Genomic DNA, 17,395 nt, shown 5'->3' with positions numbered 1-17,395 from the left:
ATTACCTGAATCAGGTTTTGTTTTGTCATAGTCGTTCACAAATATAGGAAACGTGCCATATTTTCAAAAATATGTTACCTGTCTTTGTGTCATGATTTTGCCCTGCATTTGGGTGATGAGACAGCAACACATATTAATCCCAGCTGTCCATAAAGTCATCATTTTAGGTAAACTGTACTGTTCTGATCTACAAATATACCCAAGTCTTGTGAACCAAGTGACATAATGTAATAATGAATACTACTAAAACTGAGAGATTTTTATTACAAATCAATTTCAAAGTTCTACAAGTTTTAAGTAGCAATACACTTTCTTACATGCAAAACTAATACAATGCATCAAGATATTAATAAGCTCAATTTTCAGCATTATCAAACCACATGGTCCATAGTTTAGACTTTTCATGTCATGTGAGATTCATACTGGGAGAAATGGATCTAAAGCAGCATTTTTTCCAAGCTCATTTGGCTTTCCCCTGTTGATAATTCCTTCATTGCTGCATACTCATCAGTGTGTGTGACAGCCTTAACCAGGCAGCACATTATCTCATGCTCAAGTCTTTTAAGTTCTGGGCTTCATCTCCGGCCCAGCAACTTGTCTGGCAACAGAGTAAGGGGTTAGTTTTGTCAAATAATGTGAGAACCATAGCATGAAGAGACTTAAAGGGATGGAATATGACAATGCTGGGTTTTTGTGTTAACTGCTGGTGAAGAGCAGTCCTTTGTATCTGAAATTACTTTGTTTCATTATTTTAAAACTTATAAATTTACTTACGCCTGCATTTTCAGTTGACCACTGTAATGAAACACTGCAATAGGGCTGCAACTTATGTATTTGAGTACTGCAATCAATTTCAATGTTGGATATCATTTGGGACACAACATAATATACTCAAGGATACTATAACTGAGAAAAATCCAGTGGATAAGGTATGCAAAATTAAATTTGTAACTTCAATTTCTTATGTATTCCACAACAATTTCCAAAGGTCAAAAGAAAAGAATTCTAATGATGAGTTTAATTTTTCTGGCACATATCAAAGAAAGCATTATATCACAAAACTGTCTTCACTATCATCAGAAAATTCATTGGTACATTTTGGTGTAATACGTGAAATTACATATATGAATATAATGTGAGCATCTGTATTAGCAGTCTAGTCATTTCTTTAATTTTTTAAATTTAATTAAAGAAAATTCTCTTTAGCAGCAATGATGAGGTTGAAGTGTGTAGGGAATGCTGATGCCTGTGGATCATCTCGTGACTGTCTCAGCCTTTCAGTGATGACATACCAGCTCGCATGATCTCATCCACCAAAAGCAGATTGCTTGCTATCACAGAACTAAAACAAACAGTATGTTATACAAAACTGGCATCATTAAAAGAAAATACAGACCACACTTCATGTTATTTTAACCAAAAGAAAAAAAAAATACAATAAACAGAAGCCTAAATGCTTACATCCACCAATAATAAAGGTAGGTACTATTTGTAACTAACCCAAACACTCCTCTGGTATGAGACTGTGGTCAGGCTAATTCTTGATAAGATCTAAAAGTTTGTGATGATGGTACATTGCTACAAGTATTATGATTTTGGACATTATCCATCATCCTGTCTATTTTCTAAAAAAACTGTCCTGTTTATTTTTCAAAACAACATTTTGGAGACTGGATTCTGTCCCCGTCCTCAGGAAACAGGGACTAGCTTCAGCTATTGGACCCAACTGACTAGCTTTTACCTGACGACAAGGACAGAATCCAGTCTCTGAACCACTGTGTTTTGAAAACGAAACAGGACAGTTTTTTAGAAAATATACAGGACGATGGATAATGTCCAAAAACATAATACTTGTACTAATTCTTGATGTATTAAGTTTCTTGCAGAAGTACATAATCTGCAAAATGAGTACCAATCCATAAATTATTTTACTCACCAAGAGTTGATAATCTGCTTTTTAACAATGTAATTGTCAAAGATCCCTGCATCTGATGGTCTTAACGCCTCTCCAGAATTAACATCCAATCCAACTGGCTCACCAAGTAGTTGCGCTTCTTCCTGCAGCTTCACAATGGTGTCCTGAGCATCAAAACCGCTGTTTACAGCTGCAAAGATAACAAAATAGTCCCATTCCTACAAAGTCTACGTAATCTGTATAGTCCATATGGATGAGATGGACAGAACATGTAGAATGCACAGGAGGGATGATAAATGTGTACAACATTCTGGTTAGGAAGTACAAAGGGAAGAGCCAACTTGGAAGACAGGATTCTGAAGAAACAGGGTGGGTGGGTGTGGGCTGGATTTATGTGGTTCAGGATTTGGACCAGTGATAGGATCTTGTGAACATGGTAACAAAGTTCCACAGAAGGTGGGAAATTTCTTCCATATCTAGGTGACTATTATCAAGAAGGTTTCTCCCTCATGCAGTTAGTGTAATCTGTATTTTCTCTCTTTAGACTTCAGACCGAACTACTGTTTTAACCAAAACACTTCACAGAATATTCAGAATGTCCAAAAATTACCACAAATATGTGACATGAGACAAAGTAAGTCCTATACTTATTGTGCAAAAGATAAAATAAATAACACACCTATAATGTTAAAAATAACGAACCCAACTTTGTTGTATGGGCAGTTTCTTATATACGCTACTTAAAATTTTACAGCAATCCAAAGTAACCATTTGAAGTAGAAGGAAGGCCCTGCTTAATTTGTATTTTTGGGAAATGGACTGTGCTATGCGTAAGTTCTCATCCAACTGTTATTTACCACTGAGCCAACTGGAATACCAATGAGAAATTATTTAAACAACCTGTCAAACTTACCTAACTTCAGCAACATGAAAAGTTTTGGAAAGACAAATACATCCATTCTCTGACATTAAACTTGACAGAATAACAGTTTTCACTAAGCAGAACAACTATCTAGAGGAAATATCTGGCAAAGTCTGACAATGTGACAGTGACTCAAGCATACCTACCATGCTGCCTCCTTTAGCACCTATTTGTAACTGGTAGTTAAAATGCATAATGACAAAAAAGAAGCCGATGGTGTTTGCTATAAAACACCTAAAAAACTCACTTACCCAGAGTCTTGGGAATGATAAGCAGAGCCTCCGCATAGGCTTGAACACCAAGACGAGTTTTACCCTTCACCTCATTCTTGTAGCGGAATAACTCCTGACTCGCTGCTATTTCAAAGGCACCGGCACCAGGAATGAGACAGCCTATGCAATATAACTTATCAGTGAAGCTCTATTCAATGAACATACACTTGACAGTAACTAACCAAATGTGGCTTAGTAGTTTGCACTCCAGCTTCATATTTTGAGGTTTGGAGTTCAAATCTCAATCCAGAAACTATCATGACAGGTTTCTCAAGCATTCCCTAAATCTCTCCTGGCAAATGACAGGATATTATTTCAAACTCAGCCATGACTGCTTCTGTACCCAAATACTACCAGATTCCCTGGTCTGCACGTTGTGTACATCCAAAAAGAGGATTAACAGAGCTGTAAAGCTCTACACGTTCTAAGTTCTAGCAATACATGGAGGTGGGCCATCTGCTTCATGCTCTGGAATTTTAAAACCACAGACAGGGCCCTCAGTGACAACTAGCTGGGGGCCATATGTCTACTTCAGAACCTGCCTGGGCATGGCAACAAGTGTGGAAAATTCTTGTTCCTTCCCCTAAATGAACTCCAGATGTCTGCCCCATAACAAGGCACTTTACTAAACTACCTCATCTGAGCTATCACGAAAAAAATTTTTTTTTAAAAACACTGCTGAACTCACCATCATCAATAGCATTCTTTATGGCTCGCAGCCCATCACGAACAGCATCCTTAACCTGTGTGAGTGTATGTTTGTTTGGACCTTTGATCAAGATGGTAACACTTTGTGGAAACTTGCATTCCTCAACAAATGTGAATTTGTTCTCACCCTGTGAAACGAACAACACATTAGTACAGAACATTCAGTGAAGTTCAGGCTCATGGTATAATTTGTATCCCACTACTACCGATGTCACGAACTGCTTAAAACGTGTTGGTTTATAAGTTTCACAGCGTCTATATGCAATGAAGTATTTTCGAGTAATCATTCAGATGAAGATGGAGTTAATATCCAGAGTTTCAGAGACTGACTCTATTATCCAGAGTTGATGTGACAAGTAACAAGGTTCATACTGTATTTATACACACAGGGTGTGTTCTTGTCTGTCCCAGTTCCTGAACCACTGGATACTAACATTATCTTCACATCACTAATTACCCAACAAGACTTCGCTGCAATGCTGTACATCACATGAAAATACAACTTTCATACCAGTACATGTTCATAAACCAGGCCTGCAAAACCAAGATGTTCCTCTGTGAGATCATCAACACTGTTCATGGCAGAACCACCACACGCCAGTGCCAGACGCTCCATGTTACGTCGCTTGGCTCTCCGAAGAGCAATGATGCCTTCCTTTGCAAACATATCAAGGGACATAGCATCAATACCCTGCAAACAGAACGAGACAGTACAATAAAATACAGTAACGTAAAACAGAATAAGGTGTATACATATGAATTTGTGTTTCATTAGTTTATTTTAATGATGCTATTAGTAACTAAAACTAAATAGCATTGAATGGTATGAGAATCAGTGAATAATGAGTTGGAAAGGATGTGGAAGGAAGCAACAATGGCCTGATTTGAGATACTATCTTGGCATCTGCTTGGAGTTTCTATGGAAAACCATGGAAAGCCATGAAAAACCTCACTCAGTCTAAGACCTGAACCTGGTATCTCCCAAATAAAATTCAGAAGCATTAAAACTTGAACCAACTTCTTCAATGTTTTATGAGTTAACACAAGGGGTTGACACTTACTTGATGTTTAAGATCAATTATTTAGGCTTCATCCATCATAGAAATGGATTCTATTGCCTTCTTCTGTAAAAAAAGCGCGAGAAATTCACACTTTGTTGGACCCCTAAATGGAAACACTGTGTTTTTATTTTTATATACAGATGGACAGATTCAACATAAACACAGTAAACTACCAGTTACCATGAAACTGGAAAACTTTCAATTAAAATTTATGATTTTCCTAAACAAATTTGTGATGCACTTATATTCACCTGACATGTGGTACTTCTCCCAGCTCCCACTAACAATGCTACCCATCGTCCTCCCTCACAGAAGTGCCATTACGCTAGAAGCTAGTCAAATTTGTGATCCCATTAAAATATATGCATCCTAAATCTTTCACCCTTCAAATTGCCACAGTACCTACAGCACAGAGAACTGAAATGAAAATGTTTTTTGACTTTTTATCGTATTTCTGTAAAGTTCTCATGCAACCACCTTATTCCTGTATAACTGGCATACCCCATTCCCCATACATGCCACATAATGGGTCTACTTTGCTTGGAATTACTTGAATATTATACACTGGGCAAAGTTCATAAACTCAGTTCTTCCAAATGTAATACACCATCATCACAGCCCTTTACAATTATCCAAATAAATGGCCTTAAACATAATACAAGAGACTATACATATTATAACAGCATATAAGAAAGTGTGCACCTAGAAAAAAACAGACAGCCACTGGTTTGGCGGTCACACTCAAAATCATCTATGCTTATGAAGAGAAAATGTTAGCGAAAGTGAAACCGGAGGGCACTACGGTGTTTTCGAGGACAATAAGTCACAGGGAAACAAAAAGCTGCACAGTGTCAGCAATTCAGAATTAGAAACGTTTCCCCAGGGGCTGATATATCTCACCACTGTCTCCATATAGTAAGTGTACATTTAAAACACAAACAAGGGCCGCGCCATAGCTCAAGCGGTTAGTCGCTGGCTTCCCTCCGCGGCAGCCTGGGTTCAATCCCGGGTCTGGTCAAGTGGGATCTGTGGTGGACAAAGTGGTGCTGGGGCACGTTTTCTCCGAGTACTTCGGTCTCCCCTGCCAATCTTCATTCCACCAATAGCTCCATAATCACCCTCACCTATCATCTGCGGCTGGTACAATAGGCCAGAAGTAGCCACAGTACAAGGGACTTAGTCCCACCCAATTAGCAATAAATAAAAATTAAAAAGCAAACAAAACAACAATCATGTCTAGTGCATAGAAATGAAATCAGAAGTTGCCCCCACCCATGCAAAGGACTCTCCCATCTGTCCTACTGGCATTCAAGTTAATGTTGCCCGGGTTGCTAGATGTGCAGACTCTCCGCAAGAGGGAGCATGGTGTATTCACAAGTACAATGTGTGTTTAGTCCTGTTCACGAAGCATTCAACAGTGGATACCCTGACAAGGAAGTACCAAAATGAGACTACAGCACACTAACTGACAACACCATTTTGGCACACTGGTAACGTTTACAACAGGCAGAACCCTCCACAACATTGAAGAAACACTAGCCCCATCAATAAAAACTAGCAAATAACTCATTTGTGATACTGATGTCATTTGTAAACTTACATGCACTGTTGTAGTCTGAATTGTTTTAAATAGTACATCCTGTGGAAACTAAATGGAATTGCATAAAATGTTACAAATGCTGCTACATCATAATCAAGGAGATTTCAGCACCACTGAAAATCCAGCACTGCAACATGCTGCAATGGGAACTTGTAACTGAAGGGCTAATAAATCCAATCATCTGAACTAGAACCCGTTATTTTCACCATGCGTACCAACCTACATGTTACAACACTATGCAAAATCTTACCTTCTGATTTATAACAACAAAACTCTTGTTTGTTTTGTCACACAATTTCTTCTTTAGGTCAATCACTTTCTGCACTCGTTTCTCAATAAATTCTCGTTCAGCAGACACCAACTTTTCTCTCTCCTCTGCAGACTTATAGAAGAAACCAGAGGTCACCTCACTACACAAAGTTTAAATACACTGTCAGCAAGCAAATGGGTATCAACAAGATACAACAGGTATTTGATGTTCTCATGGCCATAAATATGAACATGACTGTCTTCTAGCTTTGGACACCATGTTGTCTGGTAGAAAGTTATCAAGACTGCCACCACCCTCAGGACAGAAAAGCAAACTGCATGGGAAAAACAAGGGTATAGATATAGGGAAAGGAACCACGACTGTGAGCTGGCCAGTGGGATACCACAGGCCCTAAAAGGCTGAAACCAAACATTTGAGTAGAAAACAGAGATAAAACGTTCTGAGGATTAGTAGAAGAAAAAACTTTTATATAAGTGCAAGTGCTAATCCTCTGAAACGCTGTTACTTTTCTGCCGGAATACATGACACCACTTTCCAGACTGCAGTATCTTCTGTTTCTGAATTAAGACATATTTTTCTCTGCAGAGTTAAGCAGTCCAGCAATAATTTGTATTTAGGCCTGAAAACTGCTTTACCAAAAGCCCTGTAGGAAGATGCATTGTCATAATGCAAAATTCACTTGTTTGGTAAACATCTGGTCTTTCAAGCAACCTGCTATATATGTTCCAGCACCTGAAGGCAGAATGTTTGGCTGATGGTTTTTCAGGAACACCTTCATATGAAGCAGTGGATGACACAAACTCACCTTTTTTCATACTCCATGCTTACATTGCATGTGAGAATATAGGCATTGTTCACCCGCTTAGGCATGTCAGGATGTCGAGAACCATGATCCAGCACAAGCCCTCGCACCAGATTTGTCTCAGTAGATGTCTTGTGCTGCATTTCCATGATCTCTACCATGTGCAAATCAATTGGCATTTCGCTCTGACGCACCGCCAGTACCGCATCCACACAAATCTGAAACATGACAGAAAACCTCAACTCCAAGGCATATTAATAGGGTTGTCTCTGTGGTCTTGTGGTCAGAGTTCCTGCCTACAGATCCAGAGATCCAGGTTTGATTCCCGGCGCTACCAGATTTTATGAGAAGTAGTGGGTCTGGAACGTGGTCCACTCAGCTTAGATAAATGAGGAGCTATTTCAAGGAAATAGTGGCCCTGGTCTAGAAAACCGAAATTAATGGCCGTGTGGACTCATTGCGCCGACCATGTGACACCCTCTAGCCGCTAAAGTTGGCATTAACTTTGCCCTCTGCTTAAATAAAACACCTTGCCACAAAGCTCCAACAGCTAAGTAGTGGTACATCTCCATGAACTTTTAACTTCAGCACTAGATGGAGGTATGTGGCCAGCTTCATTCTATAGCCACTTAACCCCCAGAGAAAGAAACATCAATGTCCATTGGATGGGAGGCCTTAATGCCAGTGTGGATTCTGCAGAGAAGAAAAAACTTTTTTGCCACTTTCTAGCAATCATATCACAATTCCTTGTTCATCCAGCCCATAGCCTAGTCACTATGTAACTGAGCTATCCTGACAACATGTATTTCTTTTGATGAGAACATGATAACATACAACACAATGTTAAAACCAGTTGCAATGTATGGACATGAAACATGATCCATTACTGAAAAGAATAAAGTTAGGATAAATACATAGGATAGGAGAATTCTGAGGAAGGTGTACGGACCTGTAACAGAAAAAGGAGTTTGTGGAATCAGAACTAACCAAGAACTAAGAAAAGTATATAAAGGCCTTGAACTGGTAGCAGATATTAAATTGGAAACTTGGCAGCAATTGAGGCATGTAATAAGAATGGGTAAAAGGCGGCTATAAAGATTTTTTAAAGTAAAACAGTAGGTACAAGAAACTTAGGAAGGCCTTATTATTATTATTATTATTATTAGAGGGGGTGGGTTTCCCCATGCACTTAGACAAGTTATTGGTCCATTGTGCGTCCACCTTTAATTTCTACTGTCGCCATACCCTAGTGGTACTGGTGCGTGCTATCAGCCCCGTTCAGTCGAGGTCAGCCGTCGGTACCTGATATTTTCCCCCTCTACCAGAGGTGTTGGAAACTACTTGGGAGGGAAATTGTTGCCTAATTTTGCTCAGAGGTCTCCTAGAGACATGAGGATCTTTCACGTGCTGTAAATCTATGACACGGGACCCACGGCTTAAAGTCCCTCCCGGAGGACTTGTTCCCTGAATTTTTCCACCCTTAAAAATTCCACGACCTCCGCCGGGTTTGAACCCGCGTGGTGGGAACGTGACCCCTAGACTACGGAGGCCGCTTTAGGAAGGCCTTAACTGAGATGGCTTAAGATGTAGGGAATGATCCATGAAAGCCGAAATTGAAGAGATGGAGGAAAAAGACAAACAACAGATAGGACTGGACATTTGTTATGACTGCCAAGTTTCCCTGAGGACAACAGAGCCAAGGTGTGATACTTTAAGGATAAAATAATTGGCCTCTGTACTGAAGGCCTCAGGTTCAAGACCAACTGTATCCAGTGCAGAATTTTCTACACGTTTTTTACTTCCATCACAAATGGCAAAGGTGAATTTGAGGACTACCAGGCATGATAATCCTCAATTCTGACATAACGTTGATCTGCCACAGTATACAACTGACTACAATAACCATTTATACAGCACACAGCGAAAGCTCCATTCAAGATTTCTTTCAGGGGCAGTGAATTGGAATACTAAACTGAAGAAACTGTTAGAGGTAATTTCACATTGATGTTATTGATCATTGAAATTTAACAAGAGAAAACCTTATATCATGGAAAACTAAATGGTGGTCCACAATACTTTATCTTACTACTACATGTTTCAACACCCCAAATAAGGTGCATCATCAGGTGGTTCCAACACTTGGTATCACGCTGTAAACTTACAATGTATCAAATGCCTTCCATAGTTCCCCTCATGAAAGTTACACAATGTGACATGATGGCTGAATGTCAGAATAGTGAACAAGTAGAGGTGGCCACTGTTAGACAATGGTGTGTAGTAAACACATTTCTGCAGCAATGAATCAATACACATTAATAGAAGAACAGTTGCAAGCAGCGTTTTCCATGTGGTCTGCACCAAGGCTATATAGCGAGGCCCAACAGAAGAAGTCAGACAGAGATGGAAGTCAGTGGTTAGTAAAAAAAAGGTAAAATTGTCCCTGTGCTTAACTAATGAAGCACTATGGCAAGAAAGTGTATGGGGGAGTGGATACATTTTCTTGAACTTGGCTTTAACTGGAAGGAGTGGTCAGCTTCACACACCAGCCACTTTTGCCCCCAGGAAAAGAGTCCCCTCCCAGCTACTGGATAGAAGGTTGGGTGGACCCCAGAGGCGCTCTGGATGACGTGGAGAAAATTCTTTACCCTACTGGGACCCAAACTCCAACTCCTCAGTCACTCAGCCTGTAGCTAGTCGCTATGCCAACTATACTATCCCTTCAGTAGTTAGCAGTCATGAGTTTCAAGTGAGCATGGCACTTCGTGGTTAGCAGTGAGGAATCTCCATTGCTAGTAGCCACTACCTAGCAATGGAACAGACTAACAGGGGAGACAGGGTTTCTGTTATTGCCAATATCCCATATAACCAAGTGAAGGAGTATTCACAAAAGTACACCATAGGATACATAAACAATACATGAAACAACATAATCAGTACACTCAATAACACAGAAACACACAATGTGATTATATTGAAGTACTTATAATGGGTTCTTTTTATTTTAAACACTTCTGAACTATAAAACCTTCACAGTGACTAAATATCTAAAAATTCAAAATTATACATTGTGTAACTTAACATAAACGAAAGTTGACAAGCACAGAGAACATCATTTCTATATACAATTAGTAGATGACTTAATTTAATTTCACTCACTCACTTTGGTTTCCATAAAAGCTTATTTAAAAACCAAACACCCTACTAACTTTGGTGGATTATATCTAGAATCCATTATAGCCAGGTCCATTATAATGAGGGTTTACTGTACATCAATATCAATACCTGTCCTGTTTCAACACTTACGTCAGTCAGGACATCTCCAAGCTGCTGATGGATTTTGGTACACAATGATGTACGTGCCACATTCAACAGATCTGCACGTGTTGGTTCAACCTTAATCTTAATCTGTTCCAAAACCTCCAGAGTCCTTAGTCGGGCTGTTTCAAAACCTTCTGTAATAGTACGTGGGTGAAGACCCTGATAACAAACAAACAACTGTTAATTAAACACAAACGATCACACACTTTAGCCATAACATGTTTACTTTGGCAAAAATCAATACAAAGTTTCTGAGACAACTAACACTCTTCATTCCAAGTAATGCCACTCTTCAGTTAGAATGAAGGGAGTATTGAAAAACAAACCAATAAAAATTACATTTTATAACCCAATATCATAAATTACAAGGCAAGCCATCATCTCAGGAAGAAAATTATATTTCAGATTCACTACTTCATAATTAATTCTGCATCAAAATAGGTAAGAGGATCTATGAGCTTCAAGAAAATGCAAAAGTCACTTACGCTACTGACAGAACAGTTATTTGCATAATTAAATGATAACAGGGAAACTTTTCTTTTCATGTCAGTGCAGCTATTTCAATGCTGATATAATCGTGTAAATAATTATCTAATGATGGCCCTACTGTTAAATTAAAACAAAAACACAATAAAAATATAAATTTTTAATTTGAATCTCAGAAACCATAACACATGTGTACATTTATAAGTTTCAGAGGATTTAAAAACAAATTTAGGAGAGAGAAACACATAAAATTTCCAAGCACATGACAAGATTGATAAAAATGGATAGATCACAGCTTCTTACATCATGTAGAGCAGCAGTAGTCCGATAACATTTGTCAGAAACAGGACTGGACTTCTGCTGACCTACATACCGTTACAACACACACGATCATGTTCTGCTGCTGTGAGAATCTCAAACCCAGCAATTTTGTTCATTTACTTTTCAATATAAGTCAGGTCATGATTTAAAGGCCACTATACTCACTTCTGATATATAGAGGTCAGCTTGCTTGAGGAGTTCCCCAATAACAAGAACAGTTGATGTCGTCCCATCTCCGGTCATATCATCCTGGGCAGTGGATGCACGTGCAATGAGTGAAGCTGTGGGATGCTGGATTTGCTATCAACAAATAAGCATACATATTAATTCCTCATTATCCAAATGTAGATCTAGAATTTAAAATTCATGCCAAAAATCTGAAGCCATGAAATCTCATTTAGTAAAGTGATGCGATGTGCACTGCGCAACCCTCTGATGAACTTCACTTTATTACAATGCTCAAAGTGGCTCACACCACCTCTGTGGTCTAGTGGTCATAGTTCCTGGCTACAGATCCAGAGGTCTGGGTTCGATTCCCGGCGCTACCCGATTTTCTGATAAGCAGTGGGTCTGGAATGGGGCCCACTCAGCCTCGAGATGATAATTGACGAGCTATTTCAAGGAAATAGAAGCTCCCATTTAGAAAACTTAAATTAACGGCTGTGGGGATTCATTGTGCTGACTACGCGACACCCTCTATCCGCTAAAGCTGGCACTAACTTCTCCGACAAGTGGCAGTCGCTCAGTCGGTATAGTTCACTTGTGGACTAAAACCAGTTTTTTTTGTTCTAAAAGTAGCTCAGTGGAACAATCTGCCTCTCATGTGACAGATTCTTTGGGCTGCCTCTGGATGTAAATGTTGCTGGAGTATGAATGAAGACTGCTTACATCCATCTACTGAAAAGTTACAAATGCGCAGAAGTTCATTTCTATGTCCCCACACTTCTTTGTGACTTGATACTTAGAGATGCATGGGATTCCTTTACTTTATCCCTAACAAGTATGAAGTTCTTATGTATTATATCTTAACCACTAAAAAAAAGTTAAAAAAGTGAAAAAACTTTTCAGTCTCCCAGCCTTTTTTTTTTGCTCTCATCATGACTGATGTTATTTTCAAAGTCTCTCCAGAATTATGTACAACATTTCTCTTTCAAGTCACAGCTTGACTTCTTTCACAAAAACTGCTTTGCAAAAACTATATGCAGACCACAAATTTTCTAGTTTTTCTTTGGAGGAAAAGTCCCAATTTGTTTCTTATTTATAAACACACTTTATTTTAGCAACAGTTAACTAATGGATGCCAAAAATATTATCTTCTGAACTGTGAAAATATCTTCGGCACAAAAATGAATAGGATACATTACTTCAAGTTAGTGTCAGTATTGTTCTTTTAATACGTACTTCTTGTCTGCATTCTTTTAACTGTCTAGCAATATTTACTGTGTGAAGCAGTAGAACAAGTTCTGTACTTCACAACTGAACATTTAATGTAGGAAAATGATCATGACCATAATTACATACTTGCCAACAAATTTCCTAATACATTACCATCTCATGAAGCAGTACATTGCCATCTTTTGTAATCTTAATGTCTCCAGATCCAGACACCAGCCTAATTAAAAAAAATAACAGCAAGTATCAAAATCTTTGATTCTAATTGCAGGTTTAGAGATGTGTCCTGCTGGCAGAAATTGAAGTGAGAATACAGAATACTCAATCAGCTAGTCATATTAAATCCTATCACAAAGCTTGAAATGTTCACAAATAATTTGACGCTCTTGTAACATTAGCAGTTTATAGCAGGCTGCAAGAGAAACATTTTATGATTTACCATAAACTTCATTCAACAAAAATTATAAATTGTAATTTCAATACTACTTCATTTTCACATATTCGAGGGGTCTAAGTCTAAGAGCTGCACCAGAATTTAAAAATCGCCTACGGATAGAGGACAATAAATTTTTGAACTCACTACCATAACCTGAATTCTACTTTAACATTAGTTTTCGGTCACCTGGGTGCAAGTTTTGTTATCTTCCGTTCGTCACCTTTGTACGGCTACTTTATTTAAAGAATCGTGAGAAAACATCTCGACCTTATAGCAACATTCACAATATCGGGTACATGAACCATAACAGGTCATCGTAATACTGGAAATCATGTCGATATATGGTAAAGCGGTAGCGTTTGCAAAGTTATTGTTTATACAGTTACCATCTATAGTACGTCATTTCTTGGTATTATGGTATCTTTAAAGATGCACACTGTATACATAATATAAATTCATAATTTTATTTCTCAAGTAGGATCCCAATCCTCGGAACCACATGGCCACATGAATGCGTCTACTTACATTTTCATCGTGCCCTTAGGACCCAAATTAGTTCTCATTACATCTTGAATACCCTTCGCTGCGGAAATATTTATTGCAAGAGCCTGAGCAGCTCTCGCAAATTCTGCTTTTGGATTCAACAAAGTAATTGCTGACATTATTCGGCCTTTCCTCCCACACGATTATGCACCGTTCTATACGGTTCTAACAACCCACACGACCGACACAAAACCTGGTTTGCCTACTAATTACATTGATCGTAGAGATCGTAGAGCGTTTACACATGCATCGCAACACTACTTGATTACTCTGCCATCTATGCCTATTCTTCTGTAATTACGCTCACAACAACCACCCCTTCCAGTGAGAGAATACAATCTTCGCTCGTTATCAATCAACGAGATATGAGTATGAAATTAGATTTATAAGAGTGGCAAGAGCAATAATTCTCACTGAATACGGGGCTTTTTTTTTATTGCTAGTGGGGGTGGGACTAAGTCCCTTGTACTGTGGCAACTTCTGGCCTATTGTACCAGCTCCAGATGATAGGTGAGGGTGACTGTGGAGCAATTGGTGGAACAAAGATTGGCAGGGGAAACCGAAGTACTCAGAGAAAACCTTCCCCAGCGCCACTTTGTCCACCACAAATCGCACTTGACCAGACCCGGGATTGAACCCGGGCCTTCGCGGTGGGAAGCCAGCAACTAACTGCTTGAGCTACGGCATGGTGTGGGCAATGGAGAAAGCAAAATCTCTGCTGAGAATAAAATCAAAATTCTCCAATCATTCAGCCTATATCCTAGAAACTATACTGACTGAACAATCCCGACTCTAAGGCATTCAAAAATAGCATTTCAATTGGGATTTGTCAATCTTTGAAATTTGAACAGAAGTTACAACTATTAAATTACAAAAGTTCCATGCTAAAAATAAAATTAATATTTGTGTGTGCGTTGTTAGTTATTCATCATAAAATCCAGAATTGAAAGTGTAAGCACAAATTAGTTGATTCATTATATGATACCCATGATTTTTGCCACAGTACATGGTATGTACAAAAGTCATTTCTAAATTACTTAATTTAGGAAAGATATGTACTACCTCTTCAAGGAATTCACAATAATCTATTCAAACAGAACCACAATGTAGCACAGAATATAGGAAAGAGTGCTTGAGAAAGTAAAATATGCTTGTGTCAACTATATAAATTTTATTGACACATACACATACAATTAGTATATGCTTTATCCAATTACATAAATATTTCTGCCAGCAACATCAAATAGAGTGACTCTTGGTACATATGCAGGAAGTGTGATGCAAATTATAATGAATACAATACAATCTGTACTAGTTTCACCACACTGGATCAATTTAAATACCAATTATATATATAGCCCTAAAACATCTCAGACTTTGTAAAGGCTAATAGCAACACAAATATCATCCTACTAAGTGCACCACACAGATATGATTTGATGGATTTCTCCTCCGTTAATGATGAAATTAAAATATTCAATAGGAAGTTAAAGAAATATGTCAAAACCAATACACATACATCAGTTCTAGAAAATGATCTCACTAGAGAATTCTTTACAAAACATAGGCTGCATCTAAATGGGCAAGGGAAAGAAAAGATAGCCATTCAAATAGTAGCTCAAATTTCCACCATCTTATGGAGAAAAGTAGAAGGTTTAATTAGCTTAGGATGGAAAAATGATCAAATAAAGGGATATACCACCATAGTACCTGAAAACAGAAACAAAATCCTCATAAATAGCAAGAATGAATTTAACCAACTGGCCACCTTAGATCCTGTAGAAACTTGTCCCAGAACATCAAACAGGCAAAAGAAAGTTCCAGTGACCAGGAAAAATGATTTTTTATGGTAAATGATATTCACAAGGTACCTGATATACCTCAGATCACTCCCCCCAACTCATCCACTGCCACTCTATATATAAATACTCAGTCTCAGATAGGTTGCGAGGCTGTACAACATGTTCCTGCAGTTAACTCTTTCAAGATATACCATCAGAATTTCCGGGGACTGAATAAATCTCAGCTTAAGCTTAAAACATTAAATGTATTTCATCAAAATATAAGAGGGCTCCAGCATAAAATTGTTGAATTGACTTGTATGCTGTATAGCCATGACTTAAGTATTTATTTGTATCACAGAACATTATTTGGTAGAGCAGAAATTATTAACAATAAAACCTGAAAATTATTATTTGGCCTCAAATTTTTCACGTCAATATAATACTGGAGGTGGAGCATGCATCTACTGTAAATCCGATCTGAGCTGTAATGTAGTGGATATTTCCAAATATTGTATTGAAAAGGTCATAGAGGCTTGTGCAATTCAGATGAAAATTGGTAACAATATTTTTATACTTTTATATATTTATAAATCTCCTAGTGGTAACATCCAAGAAGTTGTCAATCAACTAAAAATAATTTTAAAATTTTTATATAAGCCTAAGTTAGAAATTATATTGTGTGGTGATTTTAATGTAAACTTTTTAAGTAATTCAAACAATGTTCACCAGATAATCTCACGTTTGTATACATATAATTTATGTCCCGTTGTCGACTTCCCTACAAAGATAACCAAAGAATCTAGCACTGCTATAGACAATATATTTTTGGATTATAATAGGTTAAACACTGTTCAAGTATATTCGGTAATGAATGGGCTCTCAGACCATGATGAACAATACTTGATGATAAATGTTTTTAAATCTCAAGTAAAGAACTATAGGCTTGTTAGGAAAAGACTAATAACCAAGTCTAGAGTCTAAACATGACTGACATGTAACTGACATGTTACACAATGAGGAATGGGACGGTACCCTGGATAACACAGATGTTAATGCTAGTTTTAATAAATTTTTTAGTACCTTTTTAGTTAATTTTGAATCATGTTTTCCTATGCAATCTGTGGTAAATACTGTGTATAATAATCAGTGGATTACTAATGGAATTAGAGTGTCCTGTAGGCGTAAAAAATATCTTTACATGATGAGTAGAGTAACTAGTTGTCCTAAATTAAAAGAGTATTATACTCGATATTGTTCCATATTAAGAAAGGTCATCTATAAAGCAAAAGAAATGTATTATAATGATTTGTTAACCGAATCCACTAACAAATCCAAGGTGTCATGGAAAATTATTAACAACGAAGTGGGTCATGCTTCCAAAAAGAAGTTTACTCCCACAGAATTAAGATGTGATATACATATATACAGCAGCTGAGTCTTTTAACACATTCTTCATAGACTCAATAGATCGGATAATTAGTCAGTTTCCTCACAGTGAAGGTGCACATCCCACAATTAGATGTAGCCTTTTTGGCAGCTATCCAGATATAGTTAATGTTCCCAT

At 37.9% G+C, this 17,395-nt stretch overlaps 1 protein-coding gene across 1 annotated transcript; it reads right to left on the bottom strand.

Moving 5' to 3' along the window:
* Positions 1-325: 325 nt before the first annotated feature.
* Positions 326-14,264, bottom strand: LOC111874069 (T-complex protein 1 subunit zeta). Its single transcript, XM_023869249.2, has 11 exons — positions 14,030-14,264; positions 13,225-13,288; positions 11,842-11,976; positions 10,855-11,028; positions 7,555-7,769; positions 6,729-6,888; positions 4,329-4,508; positions 3,798-3,945; positions 3,089-3,229; positions 1,937-2,105; positions 326-1,342 (listed from the first exon to the last, which is right to left on the bottom strand). Exons 1-11 carry the CDS (start codon positions 14,164-14,166, stop codon positions 1,270-1,272), a joined length of 1,596 nt encoding a protein of 531 aa, XP_023725017.1. The 5' UTR covers positions 14,167-14,264; the 3' UTR covers positions 326-1,269.
* Positions 14,265-17,395: the final 3,131 nt, after the last annotated feature.

The sequence above is a fragment of the Cryptotermes secundus genome, unplaced genomic scaffold (genome assembly GCF_002891405.2).
Source record: "Cryptotermes secundus unplaced genomic scaffold, Csec_1.0 scaffold1991, whole genome shotgun sequence".
In the NCBI taxonomy this organism is placed as follows: domain Eukaryota; kingdom Metazoa; phylum Arthropoda; class Insecta; order Blattodea; family Kalotermitidae; genus Cryptotermes; species Cryptotermes secundus.
This window is presented reverse-complemented; position numbering and strand designations above follow the sequence as displayed.

What these genes read in the sequence shown, in the direction of transcription:
- LOC111874069 (XM_023869249.2), bottom strand. Translation starts at nt 14,166, where the DNA reads ATGTCAGCAATTACTTTGTTGAATCCAAAAGCAGAATTTGCGAGAGCT. An exon ending in AAAGAATGCTATTGATGATG is followed by an intron (nt 3,230 to 3,797) that starts GTGAGTTCAGCA and finishes TATATTGCATAG; the next exon opens with GCTGTCTCATTCCTGGTGCC. An exon ending in TATCATTCCCAAGACTCTGG is followed by an intron (nt 2,106 to 3,088) that starts GTAAGTGAGTTT and finishes TTATCTTTGCAG; the next exon opens with CTGTAAACAGCGGTTTTGAT.